The 13740-nt window shown below is 47.3% G+C and overlaps 1 protein-coding gene across 4 annotated transcripts in view; it reads left to right on the forward strand.

Moving 5' to 3' along the window:
• POLD3 (DNA polymerase delta 3, accessory subunit) overlaps positions 1-13740 on the forward strand; it is a 42418-nt gene that overhangs the window by 6320 nt on the left and 22358 nt on the right. Inside the window, exons 2-6 of one of the 4 annotated variants that reach the window (XM_065049706.1) lie at positions 614-778; positions 5262-5317; positions 6965-7067; positions 9935-9974; positions 12081-12213. In XM_065049706.1, coding sequence (XP_064905778.1) covers positions 6966-7067; positions 9935-9974; positions 12081-12213 — 275 coding nt within the window. In that variant the 5' untranslated portion in view covers positions 614-778; positions 5262-5317; position 6965. Of the gene's footprint in view, positions 1-613; positions 779-3476; positions 3647-5261; positions 5322-6964; positions 7068-9934; positions 9975-12080; positions 12214-13740 lie in introns of those variants that run through there. The other 3 variants (XM_065049704.1, XM_065049705.1, XM_065049707.1) reach the window with 3 other exon arrangements.

Below are 13740 nucleotides of genomic sequence, written 5' to 3' on the forward strand. Positions count from 1 at the left end.
CAAGAGAAATCCCAGATGTGTATTTTTCAGCGTCTGTCAGTTTGCTGCATTACAATGAGATTATTTCTCTTGTTCCTGTTTTTCCTTCTATTCAAATTTAATTTAAAACGTATGTATTCTTGCTGAGAAGGTGTCAGGGAACAGGCTGCCTGAGCTTGTTGTGTCCTGCTTCTTATAGAACTTGGTTGGAAACTGCTTATATAGAATAATGTTTGCTTGGGGTAACTTCTGCAAGCTGTGAACCTCCGAACTTTCTGCTTCTTTTAGATAAAGTTAAGTGAAGTAAGCACTTTGTTAAGTGAAAAAGGCCTCAGAGTCTTCAGGCTGGGAGATAATGGGAGCTGCATCCCTGGAGATAAGGAAAGGAACAGAATGGCGTCCAACAAAAATGGGGTGTTTTTGTTTGCCGAGAGCTTATTTTCTCCAGTTGCAGGCGCAAAACAGCGATGGGAGGTCAGAGCTTTAATTGGTGGCCCACCTGATGAAAATTAAGAGATGGATGAAGAACGGGGAGACCCCAGACTCTAATTTTGTAATTAGCCCGGAGTGACACACGGGGGTGGAGGGATACACCTTTTTTTCCTGCTGATTTTTCATTTCTTTCACTTATCAGCCACTGTATTTCAAGTGCTGTTGGACAGGAACGTGTTTTGGCCAAGGACTTGGTTCACAAAGATGAAATTGCACGACAACTCTTCACCAGCTGCGGGCAGAACCGGAGACGTCAAGAACAACCAGCAAGTCCCAGAATCTGCAAAAGAATCATTGCGGTGTGCGGGTAATGATTTTGACCTTTCTTCTGCTCCTTTTGAAACCAGAAAGAATATCTCTGACTTCAGGGAGTGAAAGGCTCTTGCTAATTAAATGTGTAATTCGTAGTATCATTAACGTTAAGGCTGGTGTCATGACCTTGGGTACCCAGAGGAAGATCAATCCCTTGAGATATTAAAGCTCATTTTGTGATCTTTCCTTGCAAACCAGCAAAATCTGTCTCTCCGCTTCTCCGTTATAGGACCAATATGTGAACACATTCATCTCACACACCCGAATTTCACTTTAAATTCTCCTGACAGGTTGTTCAGCCCCTGCTTACAGACATCTCAGTTTCCCAAAGCCATTGCTCCTGGAGACAACACATAAATTGGGAACACACCTATACGCTCATAAACGTAACGTTTCAGTGATCTCTTCATCAGAGGAACCCACTTGTGACCCTACAAGAGCATTTTTCAGCTCAGCGCTGCAGCCCACCTGAAAATGAAGAGAGCAGAGGAAACACGCATCAGTTCTCTCCCACAGAAGCGGATTTTGTGGCAGTACTAGATGTAGAAAACGTATTTATTTTGTGTTGCTTTTGCCTAACTGCCAGTAGAATGAAGCGAGTCATCCGGAGACAGAGGGATTTGGGTTGATGAGGTCTGGAAAGGGTGGGAGATGCTCGACATCCCATTCCCAGCAAGAACCCAGCCAGGACAGGTACATGAGAAACATGGCAGATAAAATTTAGTGTAATCCACACTGGAAGGAAAACAAGAAAAAATATCACCCTCAAAACCACCTAATAGATTTTAAATTAACCTTATAGTGGAAAAGTATTTAGAAAACAATGTAGATATATCAATGGAGTCCTCAGCTGCATTAGAAAAAGGATGCAAATGGGATGGGATTGGGAATTAAGGATTTGGAATTAAGGATTGGAAGGAAGGCTGTGGGTCTGTGATGGGACAGCATGGGCACATGTGAAGGGACAGTGTGGGGACATGGGGCTGTGAGGGAACAGCATGAAGATGAAGATGTATGAGAGGAGGGCGTGGGGACATGGGTCTGTGAGGGGATGATGTGGGGACACGTGAGGGAATGGCGTGGGGCCGTGGGTCAGTGAGAGGAGCATGGGGACGAGTGAGGGGAGGGCATGGGGGCAGTGATCTGTGAGGGGACAGCATGGGGACATGTGAGGGTAGAACATGGGGACGTGTGAGGGAACAGCATGGAGCCGCAGGGCTGTGAGAGAAGGGCATGGAGACATGTGAGAGGGTGGCGTGAGGCCATTGGTCTGTGGGGATGGCATGAGGATGTGTGATGGGACAGTGTGGGGACATGGGGCTGTGGGGGAATGGTGTAGGGACATTTGAGGGGATGGCATGGGGCTGTGGTTGAGAGGAGAACATGAGGACATACATGGCAGCAGTGATCTGTGAGGGGACAGTGTGGGCACATGGGTCTGTGACAGGCTGGTGTGGGGACATGTGAGGGGACAGCATGGAGCTGTGGGTCTGTGACAGGAGAGCATGGGGACATGTGAGAGGATGGCATGGAGGCAGAGATCTGTGAGGGAATGGTGTGAGGATGTGTGAGGGGACAATGTGGGGACATGTGAAGGGACAGCGTGGAGATATGAGGGAATGGTGTGGGGCCACCTGTCTGTGAGGGGTTGGTGTGGGGTCATGGGGTTGTGAGGGGATGGTGTGGGGACATGTGAGGGTAGAGCAAGGGGACATGTGAGGGGACACTGTGGGGCTGTGGGTCTATGAAGGGATGGAATCAGGATGTGCGAGGGAGCGGTGTGGGGACATGTGAAGGGACGGTGTGGGGTTGTGTGAAGGAATGGCGTGGGGCTGTGGGGCTGTGAGTGGACAGCATGGGGACATGTGAGGGGACAGTATGGGGCCATGGGTGTCTGAGGGGATGCCATGGGGACATGTGAGGGGACAGAGACCACAGCTGGAATATTGTGTCCAGTTGTGGCCCCTCAGTTCCAGCAGGACAGGGAACTGCTGGAGAGAGTCCAGCGCAGCCACCAAGATGCTGAAGGGAGTGGAGCATCTCCCGTGTGAGGAAAGGCTGAGGGAGCTGGGGCTCTGGAGCTGGACAAGAGGACACTGAGGGGCGACCTCATTAATGGTTATAAATATATAAAGGGTAAGTGTCAGGAGGATGGAGCCAGGCTCTTCTCAGTGACAACCAATGACAGGACAAGGGGCAATGGGTTCAAACTGGAACACAGGAGTTTCCACTTAAATCTGAGAAGCAACTTGTTCCTGGTGAGGGTGGCAGAGCCTGGCCCAGGCTGCCCAGGGGGTTGTGGAGTCTCCTTCTGTGCAGACATTCCAACCCGCCTGGACACCTTCCTGTGTAACCTCATCTGGGTGTTCCTGCTCCATGGGGGGATTGCACTGGATGAGCTTTCCAGGTCCCTTCCAACCCCTGACATTCTGGGATCCTGTGATTCTGTGACATCACGGGGCCATGGGTCTGTGAGGGGACGGCGTGGGGACATGTGAAGGGATGGCATCTGTTTGTGAGGGAACAACATGGGGACATGTCAGGTCGACCCATGGGGACATGTGAGGTGACGGCGAGCGCCGCCTGGGCGGGGCGTGGCCTGCCCGGAGCGGGCGGGCACAGGGACCGCGCGGCTCCTCTTCACCCCAGCCCGCCCCTTTTTGTCCCCGCGCGGCCCCCATCGCCCCCGCCTGCGTGTGTCCGCGTTGCCATGGCAGCAGGGAGGCGGCCGCGGCCTTGAGCTGCGCGGGAACGGCGGCGCCTCCCGCCCGCGGCCTACGCGCCCTCCCCGCCCCGCCCCGCCATGGAGGACGAGCTCTACCTCGAGAACATCGACGAGTTCGTCACCGATCAGAACCGCATCGTGAGTCCCGCCAGCGGGGTGGGGGGGCGGGAGGCTGCCACGGTTGCGCGGCCCCCTCCGTGAGGCAGCGACCCCCTCCGTGAGGCAGCGACCCCCTCCGTGAGGCAGCGACCCCCTCCGTGAGGCAGCGACCCCCTCATGAGGCAGCGACCCCACACACTTCCTACCCTTCCCACTAGCGTGGCTGCCGTTGGGGTGGGGGTCAACCTGTATTTTTGGGGGGCCCCCTCAGGCTGGGCCCCAACCCCGGCTCTGGTGGTGCTGGAATCAAGGCTGAGGTGACACCGGTTCAGGCCCCCCCAGTGTCACCCACCTGCGGGACACGCGTGGGTGCCCAGCCCCCCCTCGGCAGCCGCAGAATAAAGGAGATTTCCGCAGCTGCAACCGCCTTGTTTACTCAAGTTTTACTCATTTTCAGGGTGTACGTTGGGTGCCTGGCTGGTTTTGCAGCGTTTGCTATTCCACAGGTTGCAAGGTAGAGTTAATACAGGTTTTTGTAAAGCTGGACAAGAGGTGACTTTCTTGTCAGGATTTTTCCCCCGCTCGGTGCCTTTAAATTAATTTAATACCTCTGAAGAGAATTGGTGGTTGCATTGTTTATATGATGGGAAAGCCAGCTCTCCCCAAATTCCTTATACTCCCCAATGGGTGAGGTGTTTTTCCTCAAAAAAAGAAACAAAAAAACCCCCAAGCCAATACCCAAACAAACAAAAAACCCCACAAAATCCACCGTAGTGACAGCAGCGTTTTAACTCAAGGTGTAAATGACAGAAGTGGATGAAACAATGAGTTCTTCCCCATCAAAGTTTGAGGCAGTTTGTGCCACTATTTCAGCTTAAAACTCAAATTACTACTTATTAACTGTAGCTTCTTGAAGCCTGGCTATTTTTTTAGGACAGTTTAGAAAAACGGTAGGCATGTGTGTCTGTGTTTCTTTCGAAATGAAGATTATTTTTGCCTAGAAAGTGATACAGTAAAGTTGGTCGTGTCAAAGCGGTTGTATCAATGTGCGCTGCCTACGTTGTTGTAATTATTTCAGTAAGCTGTTAGACTAATGACAATTTAATTGTGTATGAGGGAGGAGAGGCCTGAGGATTAGTTTGAAAAGGTAGAGCAGGAGGAAAAACAGGTATAAAACGCACACCTTGCCTAAATAATACAGCAAGAGGGCTGGGTTTAGAGCTGGAGCCGCCTGTGATTAATCATGCTGTTGGATTTATGTTGTAGCCAGAGATCCCCGTGACAGGCAAGAGTGTCAGAAATCCAGTAAATGTAAAGGTTGTTGTTTGGGAGAGCAAGAGGAACTTCTCACCATTAAAGATTGCACTGTTTGGGGTTTTGTATTGCATTTTGAATGGTTTTTATGTATGTAATGGCACTTCAAGAGGGCGTTTCCAAACACCACACCTTTCAGGGTAGGTCGTTTGTTCGGGTTTCAGGAATTCAGTCTCCTCAGGTGGGTGCGTGTCCGTGTGCTTTCACTTCTAACAGGTTTTACTGAGGGTCTAAAGAGTTTGATTTACCCACGAAACAAGCGGAGGATGGAAGGTGAAACAAGTCAAAACACCAACGTTTTCCTACTGAAGTGTTGTTTTGCTTTTTTTTCTTGTTACAGGTAACATACAAATGGCTCAGCTATACTCTGGGAGTTCACGTCAACCAGGCTAAACAGTAGGTATTTATGCATCCCACAAACTTTTTGTTTTGCGGCAAAGCCTTGTTAATTACCACTTTCATTATTGTGGTTACTGTATTAAAATTACCTCCCTGGAAATATTTACAAATCCTCAGGTACAGCCGGTTATGTTATTCTACATGTAGACAAATTGTGCCTTGACTGTGATGTGACTGTGCAGTGCTCAGCTCGACACCTTGTGCTGCTTTATACAGACTCAATGATCGTAAAGCTCTCTTCCAAACAAAATTATTCTATGATTCTCTAAGTACTTAGGTCAGAATAGATGTTTTAGCATTATTACATAGCTCCTAAAATGTGAATGTCTCTTCCGAACTTGGCTCCAGCCCTGCAGAGCTGTGTCTCTGTGAGAATCTGTCGCTGCGTAGCCCAGTTTAGGATGCCATGTATTATCCAAGGATATTTCTGAGAGCAGAGTCAGGAAAATACAGAACATCTCATGTGAATGGCAAATTTTCATCCACTCTGACCCCCCTGCTGCGTATTTATTAATATCTGCTTACCATGCTTGATGGGCACAGGTAAATATTTGAATGACAGGGAGGTCAGTTGTGTTGCCACATTTTTATTTCTCCAAACAGTAAAAATGTGTAACAGTGTCTTGCTGTATTTTCAAGAATAAAAATTACTGTAGCCTTTTAAAGACAAAGAACGAGCTCCCAAGGATTCTGGGGCTGTTGCTACACTACAAAGTAGAGTTGAGCATAAGATTTGAAGGCTCTATGAGGGTGTTATGTCCCATAATAGCAAAATTTTCTCTGTGTAGATCAGAAGGTGCTTCAGTGATGGTGTAGACCTGACTGGGAACAATTCTGGTCATACAATAAACTAGAAGGAGCCAGAGACCTTTAAGCTGTGAAGAAGATGGCCCAGGTGAAACCGAGGCACCTTCTTGTACCCTTCAAACACAAACGGGACATGGAGAACTCCTGTGGCATCTTTGCGCTTAAAACTCTCTCCTAGAAGCTGGAGATAAGGCGAATGGATTAGTTTAGTGAGTTGTGCTGCCTGGGGTAGCACAGTAATCGCTGCCTGTCTCCATCAGCACGAGGATCTTCAAGTATTTGTACCAGAGAACATCGTCGTGGGGTGTGCGGTAGCATCTCTGTGCAGTTACACGGGAGACTCGCGATAAATCAGTGGGAGCTGAAAGATGCAGTGTCAGCTCAATCTCATCACCACTAATCCTGCTCTTTCCTCCTATTTCTGATCTCCGCATCAGTGGATGTAGCTGGGATTGTATATATACACCTGGCAACGCAATTAGGTGCCCAAAATCACCAGTTACTCTCTTGGGTGTTTCAGAACGCTGGGTCTTAATGGAACAGCCTTTCTTGAGGGGAGACGTTGGAGCAAACCGCCCAGAGGATGTGAGACCATCTGCAACCAACTGTTAAAGCTTTGAGGGCTTGTGTTCTTTCCACCTGTGGTTTCTCTAGTTATTTGACTGAGATTCTTCAAAGTGGCAGAGGAGAAAGGTGTCTCGGCAAGTTTAATCCTGGTTAGAATAACTGTGCTTATATGAAATGTGACTGTATTTGCTCTCTTTATGTCAGCTTCACGGAAGGGGTGGTGAAGGGTCATTTCCTTCCAGGTGATTAACACTGGTTTCTTTTGTGCAGGATGTTGTATGATTATGTAGAAAGGAAACGAAAGGAGAACTCGGGAGCTCAGCTTCACGTCACCTACTTAGTAGCAGGAAGCCTCGTCCAGAATGGACACACAGTGAGTGTTTTATTTCTCTTTTCTCTTTGTTCTTGTGCCTTCTGTCTCTTTCTTTTGGTGATCTTTTGGTCAAAAGCTGAGCTATCTCTCATTTTCCAGTGAGCTAAGTCTTCTGTACGTGTACAGAATAAGCATACAAATGATGGGGAGGAAAGAGCAGTTGGACATCATTTGATAATACAGCGCTGAATAACTCACCAGGGTTTTTATTTAATTAACTTAAACCCCCTTACCAGTCGTTTCTCAATGCTGTCACTATTGGACACCAATAAATAAAACAGTCTGGAGGGGCCCTTGTGAAATCAGCTGATCCATTTCCCAGGATCTGCTGTGGAGTAGAGAGCTTGGAATTCAGCTGCAATAGTAATACATATAATAAATAGTTGGATAGCTCTTGTTAATTAAAGCAGCTTGTTTATCCTGGTATAAAAGAGAAACGTACATTTATTAACAGTATTTTGTGTTTAAAATGCTTTGACTTACTAAGCAAAGGAATAGCTACTTAATGTATTTATTTTTTTCTCGTAGCTTCTTGTCAGATTGTCGAGAATATAATCGACAATTTCAGACGGGCACCCCAGAGGTTTTTAAAGGATGAGCAGACGGAGTGCCCGTTTCTCTTTGCTTTCAGAAGAATTTTGTAGCCAAGCACTAAATGCCTTTGATGTTCCACTAAGTGTCCATATTTATGTACAAGTATCTAGATACAAATTTAGCTCCTCATAGGTTTAAGTAGCCTAATACCAATTACAATCCACAGTCTTCATTTAGAATTAGTACTTTTCAGGATGTCCTGGTGTTTTTTTGTAGATTGGGGAAACACACACACACAGATCCAAAGAACAAAACCAACCAGCCAACAAGAATCACAGAATCACAGAATGGACTGGGTTGGAAAAGACCTCAGAGATCATCCAGTCCAACCCTTGGTCCAACTCCAGTCCATTGACTAGATCATGGCACTAAGTGCCATGTCCAATCTCAGCTTAAAAACCTCCAGGGCCGGTGAGTCCAGCACCTCCCTGGGCAGCCATTCCAATGCCTGACCACTCTCTCTGCAAAGAATTGCTTTCTCATCTCCAGCCTCAATTTCCCCTGGCAGAGTTGAAGCCCATGGCCCCTTGTCCTATTGCTGATGCCTGGGAGAAGAGCCCAATCCCCACCTGGCTAGAACTGCCCTTCAGGTAGTTCTAGAGAGTGCTGAGCTCAGCTCTAAGCCTCCTTTTCTCCAGACTAAACAAGCCCAGCTCCCTCAGCCTCTCCCCATAGGGCTTGTGTTCCAGTCCCTTCCCCAGTCTCGTTGCTCTTCTCTGGACCCGCTCCAGCACTTCAATCTCTTTCCTGAGCTGAGGGGCCCAGAACTGAACACAACACTCCAGGTGTGGCCTCCCCAATGCAGAGCACAGGGGAAGGATCACTGCCCTTGTCCTGCTGACCACGCTGGTTTGGATACAGGACAGGACACCATTGGCCTTCTTGGCCACCTGGGCACACTGTTGGCTCATGTTGAGCTTCCTGTCCATTAGTCCCCCAGGTCCCTTTCTGTCTGACTGCTCTCCAGCCACTCTGTGCCCAGCCTGGAGCGCTGCAGGGGGTTGTTGTGGCCAAAGTGCAGCACCCGCCACTTGGCCTTGTTGAACTTCATCCCATTGGAATCAGCCCATTTTTCCAGTCTATCCAGATCCCTCTGCAGAGCCCTCCTGCCTTCCAGCAGCTCCACACTCCCACCAAACTTGGTGTCAGAACAAACAAAAAACCCCAAAACAAAACGAAAAAGCAAACAAAAAAAAAGGCAATAAACCCCACCACCTTTTGGCTTTCCTCACTCATAAACTGCTTCACATGCATACAATATTCTCTTTAAATCTCCAAATCTGCCTGAAATCGAAGGTAATAATTTATTGCATTAGTTCTGTATAATGGAATATATTTATTTATAGCTTTACAGGTAGCGTCACATTTATAGCCTGAGTTTCACAGGTTTTCCCCAAGGTATTAGTAGCATCTCTTGACGCACTAGAACCACCCAGAAGCTTGTCAACGCTTCCTATAATATTTAAATTTACTGGAATGTGTTTAAAACAAATAAGTGAATTCCTACATATGAACAAATAATAATGTTTTTTAACTCTTAGCAGCTTGTATATTTTTAAAACAAGTTCTACCAAGGTAAACATACAAAGGTCACTCTTTTTTAAGTTTTTTGTATTAAATAGTATATTTTTAATACAACCCTGTGCTTGCCGGTAACCCTGCACTACTGGCTGCTGTCAGTAGGTGTAGCCACAGGCTGAGCATTCAGCTGCAAGACTGATCTGTAGGGAAATGGGGGTAGAAATTGGTCACAAATAATTCCCATTGTGTCTTAAGCGCTGCACGCTCTTAATTGCAATTTTTTATCTGCCTTGGTGAGGGACCGAGACTCTCAATGGTCATTTACAATGTCAGGTTGCCTACATTTTCTTGCCTATTACTGTCTGTGGTATCAATTAAACACTAAGTTAATAGCTGGATTTTCGTCCGTTCTGTTTCTTTGGCTACTCTCCATATCAGCTGCCTGATTTTGCTGTTTTCCACTATATCGCACAGCTGTTTAATCCTCATTTCATCCGTGTCTCATCTCCCAGTGTCAGCAACGGAGGGCAGAGGGTTTTTTTAGCGTTGTAGTGACCTGTGACACAGTCTATTGGAAAAGCAGGAAGACAGACCTTTAAAAACTAGTTTAAAAGAGCTTCAAAAACTGTTTGAAGGCACCAATATAAAGCTGCAGTTCGAATCGTTAGACTTTCGTATTCAATAGATAATGGAAAATATTGGTCTTGCGTGCAACAGATTCACATTTTAAGAGTGCCATTTCTTTTTTACAGTGCCACAAGGTTGCAGTAGTGAGAGAGGATAAGCTGGAAGGTAAGCAGATCCTGAAAATGATGTGGTTTCTAACTTCTTTTTGCTTTGAAATAACAGCAAAATGAGTAAAGCTCAGAACTTGCCATCTGCACGTAAGTGCCCGGTCAGGCTCTTGGGCTCAGGTGTGTACTTTTTGTACCAGCTTTTTCTCAGAACATTGAATATCTGAGCCAACAGCTGTTTAACTTGAGACTTGCAGCTTGCGTCTGGTACTTTTTGCTGTTGAATATTTCAGTCAGCGATTCTTTTCCACCTCCCTGCCGCGGCTCCTCCTTAAGGGCAACAATATCTGAGTGGGTTTAGAACTTTTAGAAGATGCTGAAGATGCTGAAGATGCTGAAGATGCTGAAGCAGATAATTCTGGTTATTGGTTAAATGCAACTTTAAGTACCTTTGTTTGCTCTGAGTGACTTGAATCTTAGTTAAATGTCCCACAAGAACACTGTGGCTTTTGTTTGGGGTATTTGCTTTGATATTGAAGGTGAAAAACCCCACAACTATAACATACTTCTCTTTCCAGGCCTGGTCCTGCTGATGAGATCTGATCCGTAGCAATTGAAACACAACTAAAGGCTCTTCATCGCTTCCAAATAACACCTTTGGTGTTTGAAAACGTACTGTGGCATCCGTGGCCTTAAATATCCATCCTAATGATCCGACTTTGCTCGGAGGATTTGCGATATTTTCCTTTTTGAGATCTGAACTTGATTTCTAGCTCAAGTTGTCTTCCTCAGGGTAGTAAATTGCCGAACAGCGCGACTACTATCTGTCGTGTTTGTTGGACTGCGTGCGCTGCGTAATGTTCTGTTTTGCTGCGCGGAAAAGGGCCGTGCGTGTTTTTTGGCTGAGAAGCCAGGCCAAAGGTATGACTTACATTTGGAAGAGGCCAAGACTGGTGATGGGAGCAGGGCTGCGCAGTCCAGGCCTGGCCCCGAGAAATGATTCCCGTGTGTATTTTTACAGCGCCTAGAAGCTCTGTCACAGGCCAGGGCTGTGTGCAGGGAACAATATGAGCAATGAACACAGAATTCCTAAAAAACCAGCCCTCATCTCAAGGGGATAATGGTCTAAATAGCATTGAAGAGACAAAACATTGATTCCAGCAGGCTGCTGGAGAACACGCTGTGACAGTAGCTGTGACAGACGCTACCTTAATGGCAGAGAGCGCTTCCAGCAGGGCAGATTTACCACCGTCTATTTTCTTCCTTAGTTTTAGGTAGTTTTATAGATATTCTGGAGCCCAAACATTAGATATTTTCAAGGTAAATGCACAACTTGCTCTTAATTTATGTAAGACCCAAGTGTGTACAGTGGAAAACACGTTTGAGAGGCTTGTGGGGTCTGTTACCTTGAATTTACAGTCAGTGAGCACTTGAATAAGGTGCAGTTGGATCTTGGGAACAATTTCTTCCCCAAAGGGCTGTCGGGCATTGGAACAGGCTGCCCAGGTGGAGTCACCATCCCTGGAGAGGTTTAAAAGATGCAGAGATGAGGTTCTCAGAGACATGGACTTCACAGAATCACAGAATCAACTGGGTTGGAAAAGACCTCAGAGATCATCCAGTCCAAGCCTTGGTCCAACTCCAGTCCATTGACTAGATCATGGCACTAAGTGCCATGTCCAATCTCAGCTTAAAAACCTCCAGGGCCGGTGAGTCCAGCACCTCCCTGGGCAGCCATTCCAATGCCTGACCACTCTCTCTGCAAAGAATTGCTTTCTCATCTCCAGCCTCAATTTCCCCTGGCAGAGTTGAAGCCCATGGCCCCTTGTCCTATTGCTGACTGCCTGGGAGAAGAGCCCAATCCCCACCTGGCTAGAACTGCCCTTCAGGTAGTTCTAGAGAGTGCTGAGCTCAGCTCTAAGCCTCCTCACACTTCATAGTGTGAGGTTATGGTTGGACTCAATGATCCTGAGAGTCTCTTCCAACTGAAATGATTCTATGATTTATACTTTTTATCAGTAGTATTTTCAGGTCCTTGCTGTCAAGCGGTCTGTCAGTCTTTCTCCATCCTTGTTACAGAGCCTCCTACTTAAAGTTGTCACCAGATTCTGTCAAGGTTCTACTAACATAGGACTTTTTCTCCTCCTTTTTTTCACCCCCCCAGCAATGAAGTCCAAACTGGCCACGATAGCCAGCGTGCACGTCTACAGCGTTCAGAAAGCCTTGCTCAAGGACAGCGCCCCGCTCTACAACACGGACTATGACATTGTCAAAACGAACCTGCACAACTGCAGCAAGTGAGTTGCATCTTGGTTTATTTTTTAATTCTTAAGGTTTGCGATTTGAGATTGAGATGTTGCTACATCATGCGCTTCGGTAGATGTCAACGGTTACCAGAAATGCCTGGATTTCTAGGAAGTTAGGAAAAGATACCTCCTAAGCCATGCCAGACCAGTCCCCAGACAGCGCATTTTGTGATTCTTTTGTAAGCGGAGCTATTTCCAGCTGATGGTTGGTTCACTTGCTCTGTTACACCAACGAGCAAGCGGTTCCAGCACCTTCCTTTTCTGCTGGCTAGAAACCTTTTTCTCATTTCCAGGCCACACTTAATCATAACCATTTTTAACCAGTTCTCAGTCACACAGGAGGACTAAATTGAAACAGACTTAGAAAAACATGAGTGATATGCCTAGTAAAGCACTAACGTGAGCTTGCTTTCTGTTTTGTGTGACCGTGTCTTTATTCACTGGCCTCCTCTAGAGGAATTCATTCTCCGTATATGAGAGCCTGAGATGTAGGGGAACCGTACGAAACAGACCAAGCAGCAAAAGTGTCCTTCTTGGTTGAACTACAGAAAGGTTGTTCTGGAATTCGTAGAATCGTAGGATAGTTTGGGTAGGAAGGGACCTTCACAGCTCATCCAGTCCAAAGCAAGTTTTGAGTTATTGCTGTGCTGAGGAAGGGGGGAGCCAGGAAAGATCCGGTGGTGGCAAAACCAGAGCTGAGGCACCACCAGCTGCAGGTGTTTGGGAGGATGATGGTTGCCAGTTTAGCCTATTCTATCCATGTACTAATTAGCCGTATTATTTTCTAACAGGATCTTTCCCCTTGGACCATTCTCTTTTCGTATTGCAAATTTTCCCTCTTTCCTGTCTCACCCATGTATTATTTCTTCCCACCCTTGTGTTGACCCCAGGCCTTACCTGCAAACCAAGTTCGTTCATAGAATCGTGCAATCATTTAATAGTTTGGGTTGAAGGACCTTCCCAGCTCCCCCAGTGCCCCCCCTGCCATGAGCAGGGACATCTTCACCAGCTCAGGTTGCTCAGAGCCCCGTCCAGCCTGGCCTGGGATGTCTCCAGGGATGGTTCATCCACCACCTCTCTGGCCAACCTGGGCCAGGCTCTCACCACCCTCAGGGCAACAATTTCTTCCTCATGTGCAGCCTGAATCTCCCTCCTTTAGTTTCAAACCATCACCCCTTGTCCTATCACAACAGGTCCTGCTCAAAAGTCTGTCCCCATCTTTCTTCTCAGCCCCTTTTAAGTCCACTCTAAGGTCTCTGTGGAGCTTCTCTTCTCCAGCTGAACACCCCAACTCTCTCAGCCTGTCCCCCAGCAGAGCTGTTCCAGTCTCACATCATTTCTGGGGCTCCTCTGGCCCCTCTCCAGCAGGTCCATGTGTGTCCTGTGCTGAGGACCCAGAGCTGGACCAGCGCTGCAGGGGGGTCTCACCAGAGCAGAGCAGAGGGGCAGAATCCCCACCCTCCACCTGCTGCTCACGCTGCTGGGGATGCAGCCCAGGACACGGGTGGGTTTCTGGGC

This window comes from Columba livia, chromosome 1 (genome assembly GCF_036013475.1).
Source record: "Columba livia isolate bColLiv1 breed racing homer chromosome 1, bColLiv1.pat.W.v2, whole genome shotgun sequence".
NCBI lineage: Eukaryota > Metazoa > Chordata > Aves > Columbiformes > Columbidae > Columba > Columba livia.